Consider the following 19,318-nt stretch of genomic DNA (forward strand, 5'->3'; position numbering starts at 1 on the left):
ACCCAGGCTGGAATGCCGGCTGCTTGCGGAGGTGATGTTCTGTCCAATATGGTCGCTGCCTGGTGGCCAAAATGAGCATCTCAGACTGTGCTGGGCTTTCTGAAGGGCCACACAACAGTTCAGGTTCACCATTTGATTTAAAGGAACATCAGCCGGACTCACGCCGTTGCCTGTGAGGGCTGCCTGCAGAGTACCCCCCGTGAATGAAAATGTCTGTGTAAGGACCCTTCGTAAAAGGTGTTCTCTGTACTTCCGGAAAGCCACCAGTACAAATGCACTCTACATGCAGCAAAAATTACTAAATTACATAATACATCACAATCACGGAAAAACAAAAACCTGGTGTATCCGTCAGCTCGGGCAGCCCTAACCAAATGCCGCAGGCTGGGAGTCCTGAGCCACAGAAATGTTTCCTCCCACGGCTCTGAAGACTGGAAGTCTGAAATCAAGGTGTCACCAGATTTGGGTTCCCCTGTGTCCTCCCTCATCGGCATGTAGATAGCTGTCTTCTCACTGTGCTCTTCCAAAAAGTAGAAAAAACAAGTATGCGTCAACAGATGACAAATAGACAAAACAAGGTGGATGCGTGTCGTGAAATATTTATTATTCAGTCACAAAAGGAGTGAAGCCCTGATGGGCGCTACAGCACGGACGGACCTAAGACATTATGCTATGTGGCATAGGCCGGACGCAAAAGGAAAATACTGCATGATTCCCCTCACATGCAATCTCTAGATGAGGAAAATGTGTGGAGACAGACGGCAGCCCCGCCCAAGAAGCCAGGACGATGGAGAAAGGTGTTTCTCACTCCCCACAGGTGCCAGGGGCAGCCTGCTTGGACAGCCATCGCTTTCAAGTCCTCCTCAGAGAATCCCTTCACACCTAACTTGTTGCAGAGCATTTTCCTGCATGATGGATGTGCCGAGAACACTGACGGGGCCTCCAGTCCTGGCACGGGTTCCGGTCCCACACACTCTTTGAGCCAGAACATTCCACTGGAGTTTTGATGGGTGGGTCGGCTCCAGCCTTATCTGTTTACAGCTGATAAGGAGGAAAGAGGCCTTTCCTGGCAGGGACCCACCTCCACCCTTCCCGTGCTCCCGGCAACGCTTCCAGCTGGGCCTCTTGATGGCAAACAGGGCAGCTCCTCTGCAGTAAAATGCAAAACCCTTTTATAAGACCTTTGAGTCAACGCGGCAACCTGGGACCACAAAGCTTTGTGTGGAGAGCAAGTGACAGTTTGGCGAAAATAGGTCATCAGAAGCTTTATCGCCAGGCCGTCGGCCCTTCTCAGAGCCAACTGCAGAGCTTAAGCAAGCAGCTTAAGCATATCGCACTGCTATTTCTTGCCTCTCGGTCCTGTCTTGCTGGCAAGACATTTTTTTTCCTAGTTTCCACTTATAAAGTGCAGATTTTCTAAATCTTACTCTACATATGAAATGTCATGATGCATTGGAGTTTTTAAAACTTCAAGAAAAAAGTTAGGGAGGAAACAAATGAGATAAGATTGGCCAAGGCTGATACTGAATTGCTGAACCTGGGCTTATTGGCTCATTCTCCCAGCCTTTGTGTATGTTTGGAAATGTCCACTAAGGTAAAATTTAATAAATAAACTATGGGGGAAAGTTAGATTTTAGACGCTGCTTTTAAAGCTTTCGTATTGTCAGAGAAGTTTGGTTTCAACATCACTCTGTAAAGTGAACAGTTTTAAAACGTATTTAGACAAAAAATACAATCCTCTAGCTTATATACATCTTCATTTTAGTATACAAACAATTTAGCTCATGCAGAAGATTCTATTAATTTAAAGTCATAAAATGTACTTACTTTTACATATAATTAAATGATGTAATTAACCAGTAGTAACCATTGAGTTTAAAAGTGTATTTTTTGACCGGGTGCGATGGCTCACGCCTGTAATCCCAGCACTGTGGGAGGCTGAGGCGGGTGGATCACAAGGTCAGGAGATCGAGACCATCCCGGCTAACACGGTGAAACCCCGTCTCTACTAAAAATACAAAAAATTAGCCAGGCGTGGTGGCGGGCGCCTGTAGTCCCAGCTACTCAGGAGGCTGAGGCAGGAGAAAGGTGTGAACCCAGAAGGCGGAACTGGCAGTGAGCCGAGATCACGCCACTACACTCCAGCCTGGGTGACAGTGAGACTCCGTCTCAAAAAAAAAAAAAAGTGTACTTTTCACCAGGCACGGTGGGTTTGTCCCTGTAATCCCAACACTTTGGGAGGCAGAGGCAGGAGGATTGCTTAAGGCCAGAAGTTAGAGGACAGCCTGGGCAACATAGCAAGACCCTATCTCCACAAAATAAAAAACAAAATTAGCTGGACATAGGGGCACGAGCCTGTAGTCCTAGCCATTCAGAGGCTGGGGTGGCAGGATCACTTGAGCCCAGGAGTTCGAGGATGTGGTGAGCTATGATCACTCACTGCACTCCAGCCTGGGAGACAGAGTGACACTTTGCCTCTAAAAAAACAAAATTAACAAGGTGTTTGTCTCATGACTCCACTTACAGATGCTTGATGAAGTTCTGGGGCACCTTCCTCCGTGTGCTCTGCCCGCTCGGGTCTGCTGGCCTTGACCTGGTCCTGGCAGCCCACAGGACCCATTGCTGGGAGGTCGCCGGGACAGCCCGGTCCTCCAATTTCCCTTTGCTTTATTCAACAGCCTCTTTAATAAACCTCACATGTAAAGGTGTAAGAAATTAAATCACCACTGAAGATTATTTCAGCCTTGGAGGAAGAATACTATTTTTAGAAATAAATTTTTATATTAAAATCACAGAACAATTTGCAACACTGGGTTGCAAAGTGTTTTCTTTAGTGCTGATAAAAGGGCCTCAGTCTCTAATCCCGTAGTTAGAAAAACAGATTTAGAAGGTGCTAGAAAAGACCACAAATCACTCCCTCTTTGAGTTCCGTTTGGATTCAGCAGGCTCCTCTGGCAAGGGCGGGCGCTGCAGTTGCCCCGTGCTCCCAAGGGCTCCCTGTAGTTGCCTTAAATACCTGTGGGTATCTTATCATATCTGTGCCATGCATGTTTTACAGAGATCGAACTGCCAAGGGATTGGAACTCTCTAAGCCTCCCTATCTCTCTTTTCATGTAGGGGATAATAATCGTGCCTACCCTAGAGGGTCCTATAGTAAATGGGGGCAGTGCCCCTCCCCCACTTGCTGGGCACAGAGAAGAGGCACTATCTGCGGAGTGATGGGGACTGTCTTAAAGCAGGGGGGACATGCTTTCCCTTATCCTTGTGTTCCCCATTCAGGGCAGCTGGGACCCCAGGCTGTGCCCCACACGGCAGCTGTGCCCCACAGGGCAGCTGGGACCCCAGGCTGTGCCCCACACGGCAGCTCCCTCTCCCGCAGGGCCCTTCACCATCTCCCAGTACAAGGAGTACGCGATAGAAAATCTCCATCTTCCTATGAAAGCTTTTTGTTCATGTTGGGGTTTTTTTTTTTTTTTTTTCAGTGAGAATATGGCTCGTCACCTTGGATACCAATGTTTTACCCCAGGGATTGGTCACTCCTGCTGCTGTCAGCACTGTAAACACTGCTGGGGGGAGTCGGCCCAAGTCCCCACCCCCAGCTAGGTCTCAGAGGGGATCGTCCTTCAGGCTCGGAGGGGCCTGCCTGTCACTGCACCCCCAACCCTAGCTCAGGGGCTGTAGAACTCGAGATACCATCCTGTTTCTCCTGGCTGAGGAAGGAAAAGGAACGTCCACACCTTCCGTACTCGCCCATTCTGTGTCCCCGGGGCCTGGAGTAAAGACACCTTCAAATGCAGAGGCTCTTCAAACTCAGCTTTCCTGGAAACTGATCTTCAATGCACTAAGAGAAGGAGACTCTCAAACCAAAAATGACCTGGAGGCACCATGCCAGGTAAGGACAGAGGTCATGAGATCTTAGAGCCAAGAGGGGGGTCTTGAGAGCCTCAGAATCAATCGTAGTGCGTGAGCCACTGTTCATTAAAGGAGGTGTACACTTTCTGTCTCAAAATCTCTCTAAGCCATAGCAAAATTAACAAAAACCTACAAGTTACAAAATGATTGCCTTATTCATTATAATTATTTTACATAATTTTATATTTATATATAATGATTGCATTGTATTTTTAGGTATAGGTGAATTTCTGCTTATACTTTTAAAGACATTTTCAACTTCAATGATTTTCTTTAAATATTCTAGGTTTCTGTTTACGGTCAGTTTGGCATTACAGATCATCAATTTGGGAAACAGTAAGAAACATTTTATTCATAATTTCAGTTTTAATTGCATAAAATATTTGTTTCTCAATCATTATTTTTGGTAATTTTTAAAGGCTATCAAAGAGAGAAACATAACGGCCGTAGAGAGGAAGTCACCAAGGTTGCCACTCAGAAGCACCAACAGTCACCGCTCAACTGGACCTCCAGTCATTCCGGGGAGGTGACTGGGAGCGCCCAGGGCTGGGGGCCGGAGGAGCCCCTCCCCTACTCCCGGGCTTTCGGAGAGGGTAAGTTGCGGTGCTGCCCACAAAATCCGGGGCGTCATCTCAGTCTGCGGACTCAGAGTTTAGGATATAAGAATATGTAGTATAAATTCAGGATAAAATTCAAGGAGAGCATTTTGTTGTCTTCAAATGATCATGCACTTATAAAGCTATAAAGCTAGAGACAGTTCCTAGTGAGGTGTTAAAAAGTTTTATTCTTTCACTGGCAAAACGTCGTGTTTGCTCTTCAATGGCTATTCTGCTGCAGATGTAGAGAACTGTGATTTAAATGTGTTGCAAATAAGTATCCCAAGCCCAGATAACAGTGGACCCTTGCTTGGCTTATCGCAGACACCGCGTCCCCCAGGAGGCCCCTCGCCGGTAGGTTTGGCGTCATCACACCCGTGGGTGGTCCCGCCCGGGAGGCCTGTGCTTAATCACTGTCAGGTGAAGCCACAGCCAGAGGTTAACATGTGAAAGGAAGGGAGAGAGCAAGCCGGGTTTGCAGGCCGCAGCCCTGCTCGTTTGTTTCATGTCCCTAACAAGCAGGGTTTACCTGAGCAAACACACTTGGCGGGGAGCTGATTTTACTGCCTCCCCGGGGCGGCCACGTTCGGCCCCGTCCCTGCGGGAGAATCGGGAGGGCCACGGGCCGCTGGGGGCGCGGGGCTGACGCGCGGGTGATCCCGCAGGTGCGTCCGCGAGGCCGCGCTGCTGCCGGAACGGCGGCACCTGCGTGCTGGGCAGCTTCTGCGTGTGCCCGGCCCACTTCACCGGCCGCTACTGCGAGCATGACCAGAGGCGCAGGTGGGCACCGGGGTGCGCGGGGAGGACGGGAGTGGGCGCCGGGCGAGGGGCGTGCGGGTCGGGGGCGCGGGAGTGGGCGCCGGGCGAGGGGCACGCAGGCCACCGCATTGATGCAGGTCCCGGTCTTCTCAGTGAATGCGGTGCCCTGGAGCATGGCGCCTGGACCCTCCGCGGCTGCCACCTCTGCAGGTGCGTCTTCGGGACCCTGCACTGCCTCCCCCTCCAGACGCCTGGCAGCTGTGGTAAGAGGCCCTGCAATTCGGTCCCCAGCTCACCACCACACCACACACTGCTGCGCCTTCACTGCAGCTCACCCTCCATACCGATCCACAGTGCATCTTCCATTGCCAGGCTACATAGCATTCAGCAAACTAGATCGATTCATCATTGAAGAAAATCGCATTCATTGGGAATCATATAGTGAATTAAATTTTGGTTTGAAGTTGCTCATATCCAGATTGCTGAGTTTAAAAATGATTTCCAGTGTCCTCACGTGTCCATTTCAGTGAGCGGAATTTCAGGAGATGACCAACTGGTAATTGAAGAGGAATCTGGGAGACAGGTTAGCTGTGTAAATCTCAGGTGGTTTCTCTGCACTAGGCCAGCACCATCTGCTCGGCTGTGGGACCAGCAGGGGCACAGGCAGCATGGCATTGGCAGCACGGCATTTCTTTCTGGAATCCTGTGCCTTCTAGCCTCTCCTCTTTGGCGAGCACTGGCTGGCACTAGCAATGGAGGGCACAGCCAGTGAAGGCCCAGCCTCTCGGCCCCAACCCTGGCTCTGCCCTCTCCCAGGCCTGAGTGGTCTGGTGGTGCAGTGTCCAGGGGCATGCCTGATGAGGCCAAGGCCCCTGAGCCACTCTCCTGCCCCCTCCCTCCACTTCAGTCAGCCCTGGGAACCTCCATCTGTCAAAGGGCACAGCCCTGCAACCCCACTTCCCACCTGTCGTCCTCAGGCCCTCCTGCTAGGGCTGTGTGGAGGGCAGTACCAGTGGCCAAAGATCTTCAGCCCAGCTCCCTCAGCTTCCCTCTTGCTCTTGGAGGCCTGCAGTGGAGGAGAACACTTAATGCATGCTTAGCTCTCCTTCACCTTCCTGTCCTCTCTTCTCTCCCTGGTAGGACCAGCAGTCAAGGAACACTCTTAATACAGGCACAGCCCCTAACCCCACTTCCCACATTTTCCCAAAGCACCCCCTCTTATATATGTGCTCCTTTTGCTGGGCCTCTGCCTCTGAGTCACCAGCTGCTCCTCTAGGCCCCAGAGAAAGGAAGACACAGATTTCACGGACAGGCATCAGAATCACAGCGGGTGCTTGTGTGGTCCTCATAGATGAAGTCAGTTCCCACCTGCCATTAGACCGCCCAGGTTGGAACGTGGGGAACAGACTAGCTGTGATGACTTCCAGGATATCTGGTCACGATTTTACATTCTTGGAAACATCCAGTGCTGAGACTGCTATTTACCAAGGACAGTGATAATGGGTCTGAAAATGTGGCCTCTGTTAATCAAAGCTGGACGAAATAGTACAGTCATCCTTCAGAGTCATCTGTCAGGTGCAAAGAGGGTAGTAACACCTTTGTGTTCTTTTACCCATTCATCCTGCTTCGAGGCAAGTTACAGTGATGCTTTGATGGCTGTGCAGATGGTGGTTATGATGACTTCAAGTTCACAAGGGCGATGATAGATGGAACATCCTCCGTAGCAGGTGCCATTGCAGTAGGGCAAGCTCTTCTGGGTGTTACAGCAGGAGAGGAGATCTCAGTGTATTTCAGGCACTTTATATACCCATTATCCCATTTAACTCTTACGAAAGCCAATGAAGTAGGTACACCTTTTACATTTGGGGAAGCTGAGACACAGACAGATCAACTCCTACAGATAGTAAAAAGGGTCTGATTCTGATTCTTAACCTTGTGCCATTCTTGTACTTTTTTTTTTTTTTTTTTTTTTTTTTTGAGATGGAGTCTCGCTCTGTCGCCCAGGCTAGAGTGCAGTGGCACGATCTCGGCTCACCACAAGCTCCGCCTCCGGGGTTCACACCATTCTGCCTCAGCTTCCTGAGTAGCTGGGACTACACGTGCCTGCCACCACACCTGGTTAATTTTTTAATTTTTTTAATTTTTAGTAGAGACGGGGTTTAACCATCTTAGCCAGGATGGTTTTGATCTCCTTACCTCGTGATCCAGCTCAGCCTCCCAAAGTGCTGGGATTACAGGCATGAGCCACCATGCCTGGCCCATTCTTGTACTCTTTCTATAAGAGTAATTATCAATATGACTGGGTACAATGGCTCATGCCTATAATCCCAGAACTCTGGGAGGCTTATGTGGGAGGATTGCTTGAGGCCAGGAGTTTGAGAACAGCCTGGGCAATATAGCAAGACCTGTCTCTACAAAAAATTTTTAAAATTAGCCAGGTGTGGTGACGAGCACCTGTGGTCCCAACTACTTGGGAGGCTGAGAGGCAGAAGGATCACTTGAGCCTAGGAGTGTGAGGTTACAGTGAACTATGACTGCACTCCAACCTGGGTGACAGAGCAAGATCCTCTCTCTTAAAAAGAAAAGAAATAATAAATATGAAACACATGAAGATATTTTTTATAGTGTTGTATAGAATATAGAAAGTTTGGTCATGGTCCAAAGCCAACAGCACAGTAATAGGTAAGTAAATGTTTTAAATCCTTTAATGCGAGATAAGGATGGTTTCGAAGAATATGTGGAAGATAGAATGTTGCTACAAAACGTGGCCCCCTGGATCCTGCAGGGACTCTCTCTCTGGGGATCTCCAAGAGCACTCATTGCTCTGACCGATGCTCTGCGGGTCCAAGAATGAAAAGCTTCCATCTAGCAGGGACCTTTCCCCACTCCTGAGCTAGCCAGGATCTCCTTGTTAGTCTGAGGGGGTGGCTCTTTCTACTGTGGCCCTACAGCATCAAGTATCAGTTTTCACAAGTATCAAGAGACAATTTAATTCCATAGACTCTAAAATTTAGAGTCTACACGATGACACGGTGATGTAGCCAAGTCAGGTGTCTTCAGAGATGGGCAGGTAACATAGAAGTGAGACAGGGCCAGGTCAGGACTCACCTCACTGCTGCAAACTAATTTTTAAAAATGCAATTCTGGCAAAAACCCACCAACCAACCAACTAACAAGCAAACAAACATCTGTGGGCCAGACCCAGTCTACAGACCTCTGGGATGCCATTGGAATGGCTCTCGCAGGTCCAGCTGGCTCTGAGTCTGTAAGCATGCACCCTGTGTCCAGCCCTCCTGTTTCCTTCTATCAGAGGAAGGCCAGCACAGACCCAGTACTGCTGACCCCTTTCCCACCTGAATAGCTTCACATGCTGTGAGCGCCTGTCTTAGCATAACCTTCTCTGGAGCCTCATCTGAACCTAGATGTTAGTATTCCTGTTTGGGGATTCCGGCACCCCTGGAACAACCCTCTCTCCCAAGGTGGGGTGCTATGGGGAGGTGGCACCCAAGCCTGGAGTGAGCCTGACCTGGCCAATGCCACCACAGCCTACCTGTGGACAGGTGTAGAGTGGTTCTTGCTGCAGGCGCTGGTCTGCATCATTCCTTGTTAATTTCCAGTTTCATACTCATGCCAGGTTCCCAAGTCCAGAGGGCATCTCCTGGAGGTATAGTAGAGGGTGGGGCAGACCTGGTCGGCGGGTGGGGAGGTGGCTGGCCTTTGTTCAGTTGCCCCGGGGAGAGGGTCCCTGTAGTTGGCCATGCTCTTCCACCAGCCTGACCCCACTCCAAGCCAGGCCTGAACTCACTTGTGAGAATGTTCTAGTGGTGTTGGCTGCCATGCCTGCAAGGTTGTCCACTTCACATGGCAATCACCACCCAGGGCATTAGCCAAGACCCTGCCCAGCCCCACCACTCCAGAGATTCCCATTCCACTGTTCTGGACTGGGGTCCCAGCTACATAGAGACCAAGGCTCAGGGACCCTGAGGGTTCAGCATGAATGAGGCCTGCCGTGAGGGGTGGGGAGGGGAGACAGGGACTAGGCGTTCAGGCATGGCCTCCTGTGACCAGCGATGTGGACAAGGGGAGCAGCAGGTGAGTCCCATCGGGCGCGAGGGCACTCACAGGGCTAGGCCTCCTCAGAACAGCAACCAGACTTTGAGTGGCTGCACCCTCCTGCTCCATCAGCTGTCCCTCGTCAAAGAAATATTTCGAGCACTCATTTGGGGAAAAGTGGAACCTTTGTTGCAGCAGATGGAGGTGAGCTGATTTATATACTACAGCACTGTTTTAAATCGGGTCTATTTGCCCAATCGCTCAATGACCTGGAGCGGGACTCCCTGAAAGGTCATAGGCCAAATGAGAAAGACGGAAGGGCTGTTCTTCGTTCCCCTTTAAAAACAGTACTGTAATTCTCCTTCAGCGCTCTGAGTTCTACACACACTTAGAGGAAACCCTCCGTGCAGCCGGCAGGTACCAGCCCCCGCACACCTCGCCCTACAGCGCGGCCCAGGGGTGGAGCCTAGTGAGGGCTTAGGAGAAAAGGGCCTGCGGAAGGCAGGGAGCAGGCGTTTCTACTGCACGCCCTCAAACCGAGCCGCAACGCTGTATTCATACATCTCCGGTTTGTCTTTTTTTTCCAGACCCCAAAGACTTCCTGGCCTCCCACGCTCCAGGGCGCGGCGCCGGGGGCGCGCCCAGCCTGCTGCTCCTGCTGCCCTGCGCGCTCCTGCACCACCTCCTGCGCCCGGACGCGCCCGCGCACCCTCGGTCCCTCGTGCCTTCCGTCCTGCAGCGGGAGCGGCGCCCCCTGCGGAAGGCCGGGACCTGGGCATCGCCTTTCATTTTCACTGTTGTAAATAATAGGTGTGTTTAGTTTACCGTAAGCTGAAGCACTGGGTGGATATTTTTACGGGATAATAAACATTTTCATGAAAGCGCCTTTGGCTCCAGATCCTTGGATCTGGTATCCAGATCCAGATCCTTGTGTCCCCAGCACGTCTGGGACCTGTAGGTAGAGATAGCAGGACAACAGCGAGAAGGAGCCAAAGCTGGAGCCGGAAAGCCTGGCACCGCCTCCTTCCCCCGACAGTTAGCACCTTCCTTTCACAACATCTCCCTTAAGGGGGGCGCGTCTGCTGCGGAACCCACCGCAAGGCGAGGCAGGCAGAGTTCAGCCTACAGAGCCCCAGGCAGCCTCCTCCGTCTCCTCAGCGCCGCTTCTCAGGCCACTTCCACAGCCCGGCTTGGCCATGCGGAATGAGCGAGCACCTCAGGTAAAGGACACTTGCATTGAGCGCTTCAGCTTTTAAAATGCACGGTAGTTCACGAGCCTGCCGTGACACAATTACTTTTACGTTTTATATTGTCAATGAGTTTATTGGCATTTTCAGTCTTTTCAACTAGTGGCTATGAAAATACAAATTTAACGTAACATTCAAATGAGTGTTAAATAAAAATAGAGTAGAACTTCATTAGAGGGCTGGCTTGGAGTTCACTGGTTCATGAGAAAAATATTCAAGTTTTAAGACATAAATATTTCTAGGCATTAATATGTATTGAGGCCGGGCTCACGCCTGTAATCTCACCACTTTGGGAGACCGAGGTGGGCGGATCGCGAGGTCAGGAGCTCGAGACCATCCTGGCTAACACGGTGAAACTCCATCTCCACTAAAAATCCAAAAAAAAAGAAAAAAAATTAGCTGGGCGTGGTGGCGGACGCCTGTAGTCCGGGGTACTCGGGAGGCTGAGGCAGGAGAATGGTGTGAACCCAGGAGACCGAGCTTGCAGTGAGCCGAGATTGTGGCACTGCACTCCAGCCTGGGGCAACAAAGTGACAAAAAAATACATATATATGTTATATATATATATGTATTTTTTTATACCAAAGTTGTCTTAAGGTAGTTTCAAGTGCATTCTGAGCAGTGCCTTTTATTTCAGTTTATTGTAGGAATAAACAAGTGATAAACTTTGCAAATTATCCTAAGAGCTTGATGAATATGTATATGCTATTCATAAAATTTGTGTTTACAGAATGCCTATTTTTTACAACATTGCCAGGCAAAAAAGACACTGCTTTATTTTCAGTAGGTGCACTTAGGAAATGGAACTGAGAGGTCACAGTTGTGGTTAAAAGGAAACCAGAACTGTTCAATATTAGTATGAATATCTAGGGTATAAATACGTTTTAATTAGAAAATTAGAAATCAGGCTGTATGGATTTCTCTACTGGAATACTAGAAAGGATCCTTCCAGTGAAATGATTCTTGATTATAGGCAAGAAAGTCAGAGTCACCATTTATCTGTCTACTAATTGAAAAGCCTTTACCTACCTAGCCCTGAAAAGACAAGGAGAATTTGAGGATAAAAGGCATTTTCTTTTCGCAGCCCAGGCGTCCAGGGAGACAGTTAAAAAGGAGAAACTTCTCAGGAGAGAAAAGAGCAATGCTGGGCTCATGGCTGTTAGCGTCATATAAATGTGTCCCAGATCTTATCTGTCCCCTGCGGTTGAGGAGGACAAATAGAGACATCCCCCAGGCCACTATCTGCCAGCACCCCTTGCTGGGAAGAGCCTGTTCACAGCCTGGGTTTGCTCACCCAGATGGAGGGAGGGCACCTCCCTTCCCAGAGCAGTCCCCAGCTGTGTCCATTCTGCAGTGTTTGTAGAAGCTGCACTTTACTTGCCAGCTTAGCCCTGGCTCAGTCATCCCCCACACATCCCAGAAGAGCAAAATCTGTCCTCACATGCCTTCTCCGAGGGAGCCACTCGCCAGGGTACTGGGAGGAGATGCAGGGGATGCATAAGGACTTACACCAGCACAGGGCTGGTATGTTCAGCCCATTCCTATGTCGGAGTTTCACTTCAGAGCCCCAGCGCATGCCTGCCGGCTGAGGGTCACTCTTGTTCCTTTCAGCCACATCACAATTTCCCCGCTCTAGCCTAGAACCAAATGGACTTTTCTGGCTGTGAGCATTCAGAAGCAGCCTCTGGATATTTTCCCAGTTTCCGTTGTCTGCAAAGCCACTCTGGCACGTACAGCCATACATCACACCAGCAAAAGTTTCTGGGAGTGACTTTTCCGTGGAATTCAGTTTTGAGTATTTAAAATTAAGTTTGATAAGCTTTCTATGCACAGGCACTTCTCCTCTCACTTGGACTGTCTGTTATGGGGAAAGGAAAACAAGGGGCTGTGTCTCTCACAGTTACAGCTGCTCGACTCCCACTGATCTGGCCAGCTCCTGGACCCCCCTTCGGAACCGGCACAGTGCTATGGAAGTTTGTGGCCACAGAGCTAGCTGGATCCCCAGAAGCCGAATGCTGCCAAGTGAGTGGAGAGCTGGGCTGGGAAATGTCTGCAGCACTCCCACGGGGAAGGATGTGCTGCTCAGTGTGTAAGAAGTGGCTCTCCAGAAACAAAAAAGGTGCATCAGTATGCTGATATAACTTTTTTTTTCCTTTTTTTTTTTTTTTTTTTTGAGACGGAGTCTCGCTCTGTCACCCAGGCTGGAGTGCAGTGGCGCAATCTCGGCTCACTGCAAGCTCCGCCTCCCGGGTTCACGCCATTCTCCGGCCTCAGCCTCCCGAGTAGCTGGGACTACAGGCGCCCGCCACTGCGCCCGGCTAATTTTTTTCTATTTTTAGTAGAGACGGGGTTTCACCATGGTCTCGATCTCCTGACCTTGTGATCCGCCCGCCTCGGCCTTCCAAAGTGCTGGGATTACAGGCGTGAGCCACCGCGCCCGGCCTTTTCCTTCTTTTTTGAGACAGAGTCTCACTCTGTTGCCCAGGCTGGAGTGCAGTGGCACGATCTCGACTCACTGCAAGCTCCGCCCCCCGTGTTCACGCCATTCTCCTGCCTCAGCCTCCTGAGTAGCTGGGACTACAGGCGCCCGCTATCACGCCCAGCTAATTTTTTTGTATTTTTAGTAGAGATGGGGTTTCACCGTGTTAGCCAGGATGGTCTTGGTCTCCTGACCTTTGATCCACCCGCCTTGGCCTCCTGAAGTGCTGGGATTACAGGCGTGAGCCACTGCGCCCGGCTGATATCACTTTATTATAAGTTTTACTGATATAAAGTACATTATAGCACAGAATTCACAAGTAATAACAAAATATACAATACTCTTTATTCCATAGAGCCTATATGCGTTTGTTGATTTTTATGAGATTGTCTATCTGTACCCAAACCTACAGTTGTGATGCAACCATGATTTGACAAACGGAGTTGCATCCTAACTCACGGCCTCTCCAACAAATTTATTGACATTAAATCTGAAATGAGATCTACTGTAGAGATATTTCTAATCCTTATACAAATTATGTTAATTACCTGAAACAGCTCAACTTTGGCACTATATATGTGAGAATGTTACCAGTTTGTTGACATGAGTGATTTATTTGCTGAATCAGTTCGTTTTCAAATGAGATTCGTTTTAATCAGGTAAGGTAAGAATGCAGACATGGGCCGGGCGTGGTGGCTCACGCCTATAATCCCAGCACTTTGGGAGGCCAAGGCGGGTGGATCACAAGGTCAGGAGATCGAGACCATCCTGGCTAACACGGTGAAACCCCATCTCTACTAAAAATCCAAAAAATTGGCCGGGTGTGGTGGCTCACGCCTGTAATCCCAGCACTTTGGGAGGCCGAGGTGGGTGGATCACAAGGTCAGGAGATTGAGACCATCCTGGCTAACACAGTGAAACCCCGTCTCTACTAAAAATACAAAAAATTAGCCGGGCGTGGTGGCGGACGCCTGTAGTCCCACCTACTTGGGAGGCTGAGGGAGGAGAATGGCGTGAACCCGGGAGGCGGAGCTTGCAGTGAGCGGAGATCACGCCACTGCACTCCAGCCTGGGCGACAGAGGAAGACTCTGCCTCAAAAAAAAAAAAAAAAAAAATACAGACCTGGAAATGATAAGGAGGAAAAAGTGTGTACTCACTTAGAAACAGGAGGGGTGTCTTGCAGGGCCACATGGGGCAGCCCCAGAGTGGGCCGGGAGGCAGAGGGAGCGGGCACCGTGGGCAGGAGCCTGTACTGTGACTTCTGTGGGAAGGAGGCAGGGGCAGATAGTGTAGGGTTGGCTAGTGAGTCATTTCTGCAGACTCCAGGGCACAGGGGCTGTCCCTAGTTGCCTGGTACATTTTCCCCTTGCTCCCTTTGCTTCCGGACCGACCCTGGTGCCTCTCCATGTGGCCCTGTGTGATGTGGAATGGCCTGTCCTCTTGCCCTGTGAATATAACAGACTATCTTTTCATCATTTCCATGTCTGCATTCTTGTCCTACCTAAATAACAATAAAACACCCATTAAAAACAAATAAGAGCTGTTCACGCCATTAGAACCACCACGGACTAAGAGTCACTGAGGCCTTGCTCCTGGGTTGTCCTTGCTGAAGCTACAGCGATGCTAGTGGGGTGACTTTCTGTCTCGTTGGCGGGGCACGGCCCAGAGCCGAGACGAGGATGGTGAGTAACCGGCATCTGCTCGGACCCAGCATTGTGCTCCGCAGCCTGCTGCTGCCTCTGAGGTTTACTCTCTGCCAAGGGCACCTCACTAAACCTAGGGGCAATCTCATCACCACCCAGAAAACGCTCGCTGGGTTCTAAACAGACACACCCTGCTTCTGAATCCGTCACTGAATCAATGACTTCATTTAATAATAAATCTCACCTCCAGGCAGACCTTTGTATTTTTCCTTCATGGCACGTGATAGATCACGATGAAAGAAAAGCCACTTTTATGGTCTTTGTTTGACATATGCGGAAACCCAGGCTTGAGGAGGTGGGAGAATCCAGCAGGTCCCGAAGCCAGCGAACGGGAAACCAGGGGGCTGCAGTTCGGTTCCTTGATTCCAACCCCCAGGCACGTTCTCTGCTGTCTAGGAGAGACTGTAAACCTCCACTACAAGTTTGACGTCAATTATCATTTTAATCCTTGTTCCTGAGCCTCCCTGTGTGGGGTGCTTGCCAGGCCTGAGACTTCAGTCATCCCAGAGTCTTTGCTCCCTCAGACACTTCTAGCATCAAATGAAAACTTCCAGCCAGGTATAGTGGCTCACCCCTGTCATCCCCACACTTCGGGAGGCTGAGGCGGGAGGACCACTGAGCCCTGGAGGTAGAGGCTGCGGTGAACTATAGTATGATGGCACTGCTGCATTCCAGCCCAGGCTACACAGCAAGACCCTGTCTCAAAAATTTTTAAGTTAAAATTAAATTATATATATATATATATTTGTTGTTGTTGTTGTTGAGACAGAGTCTCGCTTTGTTGCCCAGCAGACTGGAGTGCAGTGGCCGGATCTCAGCTCACTGCAAGCTCCGCCTCCCGGGTTCCCGCCATTCTCCTGCCTCAGCCTCCCGAGTAGCTGGGACTACAGGCGCCCGCCACCTCGCCCGGCTAGGTTTTTGTATTTTTTAGTAGAGACGGGGTTTCACCGTGTTAGCCAGGATGGTCTCGATCTCCTGACCTTGTGATCCGCCCGTCTCGGCCTCCCAAAGTGCTGGGATTACAGGCTTGAGCCACCGCGCCCGGCCAATATATTTTTTTTAATAAAAGAAACTTCCCCCACTGCAGCATCACTCCTGCCCCTCCCTCATTCCCACTGGTATTACAGGCGACCTCAGCCCTTCCAGGATCTCAATAGCTTCAATGCAGGACAGGGCTCCTGCCTTCTGCAGTCAGACCCCGGTGCAGCTGCATCCACCCAGCGCTGCTGAGAGCCTCAGGGAAAAGCAGCCCACCAGGCAGAGCTGGGGGAATCTTCCTCCAGGTTTCACCATTTGGGGTCTAGTACTTGGCTTTAAACAATGTTGCCAAGAATAGGAAATGCCTTTCTCGTGTGGAAAGCCTTGTCTCTTTCACTCCTGCCGGCCATTCCTGTGTGGTGAACAAGAAACACTGTAATACATGAGGAGCTCTTCAGGGAGGAGTGTCAGGACCGCACACGGCCGTCTTCCTGCCCTCGGAGGCCCAGGCTGAGAAAAGCTCCGCAGGGGATGCAGGAGGAGGTGCCACTCCCCTCCTGAGTCCGCCCAGTCTACCCGTTGCCGTGCTCTGCACACCTTTGCAAGGAAACCTATCAAGGGTGTCATTTTGAGTAAATATAAATATAAAATGAGGCCAGGCACAGTGGGTCACCCCTGTAATCTCAGCATTTTGAGGGGCCAAGGCAGGGGAATCACTTGAGCCCAGGAGTTCGAGACTAGCCTGGCAACATGAGATTCCTTACTACAAAAAAGTTTTAAAAAATTAGCCAGGCGTTGTGGTGTGCGCCTGTGGTTCCAGCTACTCGGGAGGCTGAAGAGGGAGGATCACGAGCCCAGGAAGTAGAGGCTGCAGGGAGCCCCGATCACACCACTGCACTCCAGCCTGGGAGACAGAATGAGACTCTGTCTCAGATACATGAATAAATAAAAGCACAGATGGCCAGGCGCGGTGGCACTCACTCCTGTAATCCCAGCACTTTGGGAGGCTGAGGTGGGTGGATTACGAGGTCAGGAGTTCAAGACCAGACTGACCAACATGGTGAAACCCCATCTCTACTAAAAATACAAACATTAACTGGGTGTGGTGGCACATGCCTGTAATCCCAGCTACTCAGGAGACTGAGGCAGAAGAATCACTTGAATCTGGAAGGTGGAGGTTGCAGTGAGCAGAGATTGACCCCACTGCACTCCAGCCTGGGCGACAGAGTGAGACTCCATTCAAACAAAACAAAACAAAACCTCAAACAGACCCCTGGTTTGAGTTTCCTTCTGGCTCATGTATATGTGTGAAATACATTGTGTTTAAATAGAATTGTTTGCCCCACAGAGACCCCCTCACCCCTTTTGCCAAGTGAGGACACAGCCAGAAGGCATAATCTATGGAAGTGGGTCCTCACCAGACACCAAGTCGGCCAGCACCTTGAAATTAGACTTCACGTCTCCAGAACTGTGAGAACCAAATTTCTGGTTTTTCTGTTTCTCGTTTTTTAGACAGAGTCTCGCTCTGTCGCCCAGGCTGGAGTGCAGTGGCGCAGTCTTGGCTCACTGCAAGCTCTGCCTCCCGGGTTCACACCATTCTCCTGCCTCAGCCTCCCAAGTAGCTGGGACTACAGGTGCCGCCACCACGCCTGGCAAATTTTTATGTTGTTGGTAGAGACAGGGTTTCACTATGTTGGCCAAGTTAGTCTTGAACTCCTGACCTTGTGATCCAGCCGGTTCGGCCTCCCAAAGTGCTGGGATTACAGGCATGAGCCACCACGGCCGGCCATTTCTGTTCTTTACAAGCCATCCAGCCTATGGCATTTTATTATAGCAGCCCAAACAGACTAAGACATTACTTATGTTCCTTTTACCTGTTTCCCAATTTTGTAAATGAATAAAAATCAATATAGGTCGATTTTTCACATTTAAAAAGCAGTATCTTCTGTAACATTTTCATGTTGGAACATACTGTTAATCATAGAACTATGTTTTTCTTACCAGTGCATATGTTTTTAAAATTGAAAGTTTGGTGGTTGTGTTTATAGAAAGAAAAATTATCATTAGGGGACAAAAAAAGAGCTCCAGGAAACTTTTCTTGTTTAGGAGACGGGGTCTTGCTCTGTCACCCAGGCTGGAGTGCAGTGGCGTGATCACACCTCACTGCAGCCTCAGACTCCTGGGCTCAAGGGATTCTCCTGCCTCAGGCTCCGGAGAAGCTGGGATTACAGGCGCACACCACCATGGCTGGCTAATTTCTGTATTTTTATTATAGTAAAGATAGGATTTCACCATGTTGGCCAAGTTGGTCTCCAACTCCTGGGCTCAAATGATCCACCCACCTCAGCTTCCCAAAGTGCTAGGATTACGGGCATGAGCCGCCAAGCCTGGCCACTTTTTTTAGTTGTATATTTTGTAGCAATGAGATCTTGTCGTGTTGCTCAGGCTTGTCTCAAACTCCAGGTGTCAAGCAAGCCTCCTGCCTCGTCCTTCCCAAGTGTTGGAATTGTAGGCATGAGCCACCGCTCCTGGCCAGGAGCTATTCATCTTTAACATGAAGATCTCATGACATGGTTGTATTGAGTGGAGGAGTGGAAGGAAAGGTTGCCTCTTCCAGCCTGTTCCACGAGACCTGAGGCTAATCGGCTCCTCACCCAGCCCAGGTGTGTGGGACTCTGATTTTCATCCCAGAGTCTTGGGGACTTCTCTTCCTTCGGCATCTGTTTCACTGTCCAGGGGACCAGTCAGCTATAAGCTGCCCAGCTGAACGCCCAGGTTAAACTGCCTCTGTGTGCAACGGCCCACACCCTCAGCACTGAGGCGAAAAAAGGCCTCAGCGTCCTGTGGCCTTGATGCCTGGATGTCAGGGCCCAAGGCTGACATGCCACACACAGCCTGAGGTTCCTCCAGCCACATCTCTGCCTCCCCAGTGACTCTAGCACCTGCATTTGTGTTGCAGATTCTGGGATTCACCCTGCAAAGGCTGTGACTGTGACCTGACCGTGACCAGAGGGTCAAAGGCCGAGCCTCAGAGGAGCTGAAGCTTCAATCAGACGCTTGGCTGAAGGACCGCAACTGCCACGCAGCTCCTCCCTGAACACCTGTCTCTCAAATCAGCTAATTTAGTGATTTGGTTTTCGAATGGGATAGATTTAGAATTAGCTTTGGTGATATTTAGTTTTTAGTTTACTAATGGTATAGATTTCTAATTTGCTTTGGTGATTTTTTTGTATTTTATGTTGTAAGTTTTTATATACAACAATAATTACGAGTTGTTTGAAACTATTTTTTTTTTTTTTTTTTTTTTTTTTGAGATGGAGTCTCGCTCTGTCACCCAGGCTGGAATGCAGTGGCGCGATCTCGGCTCACTGCAAGCTCCGCCTCCCGGGTTCACGTCATTCTCCTGCCTCAGCCTCCCGAGTAGCTGGGACTACAGGCGCCTGCCACCATGCCCGGCTAATTTTTTGTATTTTTTAGTAGAGACGGGGTTTCACCGTGTTAGCCAGGATGGTCTCGATCTCCTGACCTCGTGATCCGCCCATCTTGGCCTCCCAAAGTGCTGGGATTACAGGCTTGAACCACCGCGCCCG

General features: G+C 50.1%; 1 protein-coding gene and 1 long non-coding RNA gene across 2 annotated transcripts in view; both read left to right on the forward strand.

Annotated features, from left to right (window-relative positions):
* The window catches only part of LOC126932723 (cryptic protein-like), a 33,147-nt gene extending 22,942 nt beyond the window's left edge, over nucleotides 1–10,205 (forward strand). Inside the window, 7 exon segments of the mRNA XM_050751824.1 lie at nucleotides 3,483–3,892; nucleotides 4,199–4,248; nucleotides 4,332–4,505; nucleotides 5,174–5,288; nucleotides 5,421–5,530; nucleotides 9,908–10,071; nucleotides 10,073–10,205. Coding sequence (XP_050607781.1) covers nucleotides 3,870–3,892; nucleotides 4,199–4,248; nucleotides 4,332–4,505; nucleotides 5,174–5,288; nucleotides 5,421–5,530; nucleotides 9,908–10,071; nucleotides 10,073–10,123 — 687 coding nt within the window. The 5' untranslated portion in view covers nucleotides 3,483–3,869 and the 3' untranslated portion in view covers nucleotides 10,124–10,205.
* On the forward strand, nucleotides 10,180–19,028 carry LOC126932728 (uncharacterized). Its single transcript, XR_007718290.1, has 3 exons — nucleotides 10,180–10,540; nucleotides 12,401–12,589; nucleotides 18,688–19,028. It is a non-coding gene; the product is annotated as an uncharacterized LOC126932728 (long non-coding RNA).
* Nucleotides 19,029–19,318: the final 290 nt, after the last annotated feature.

This window comes from Macaca thibetana, chromosome 12 (assembly GCF_024542745.1).
Source record: "Macaca thibetana thibetana isolate TM-01 chromosome 12, ASM2454274v1, whole genome shotgun sequence".
Lineage (NCBI taxonomy): Eukaryota > Metazoa > Chordata > Mammalia > Primates > Cercopithecidae > Macaca > Macaca thibetana.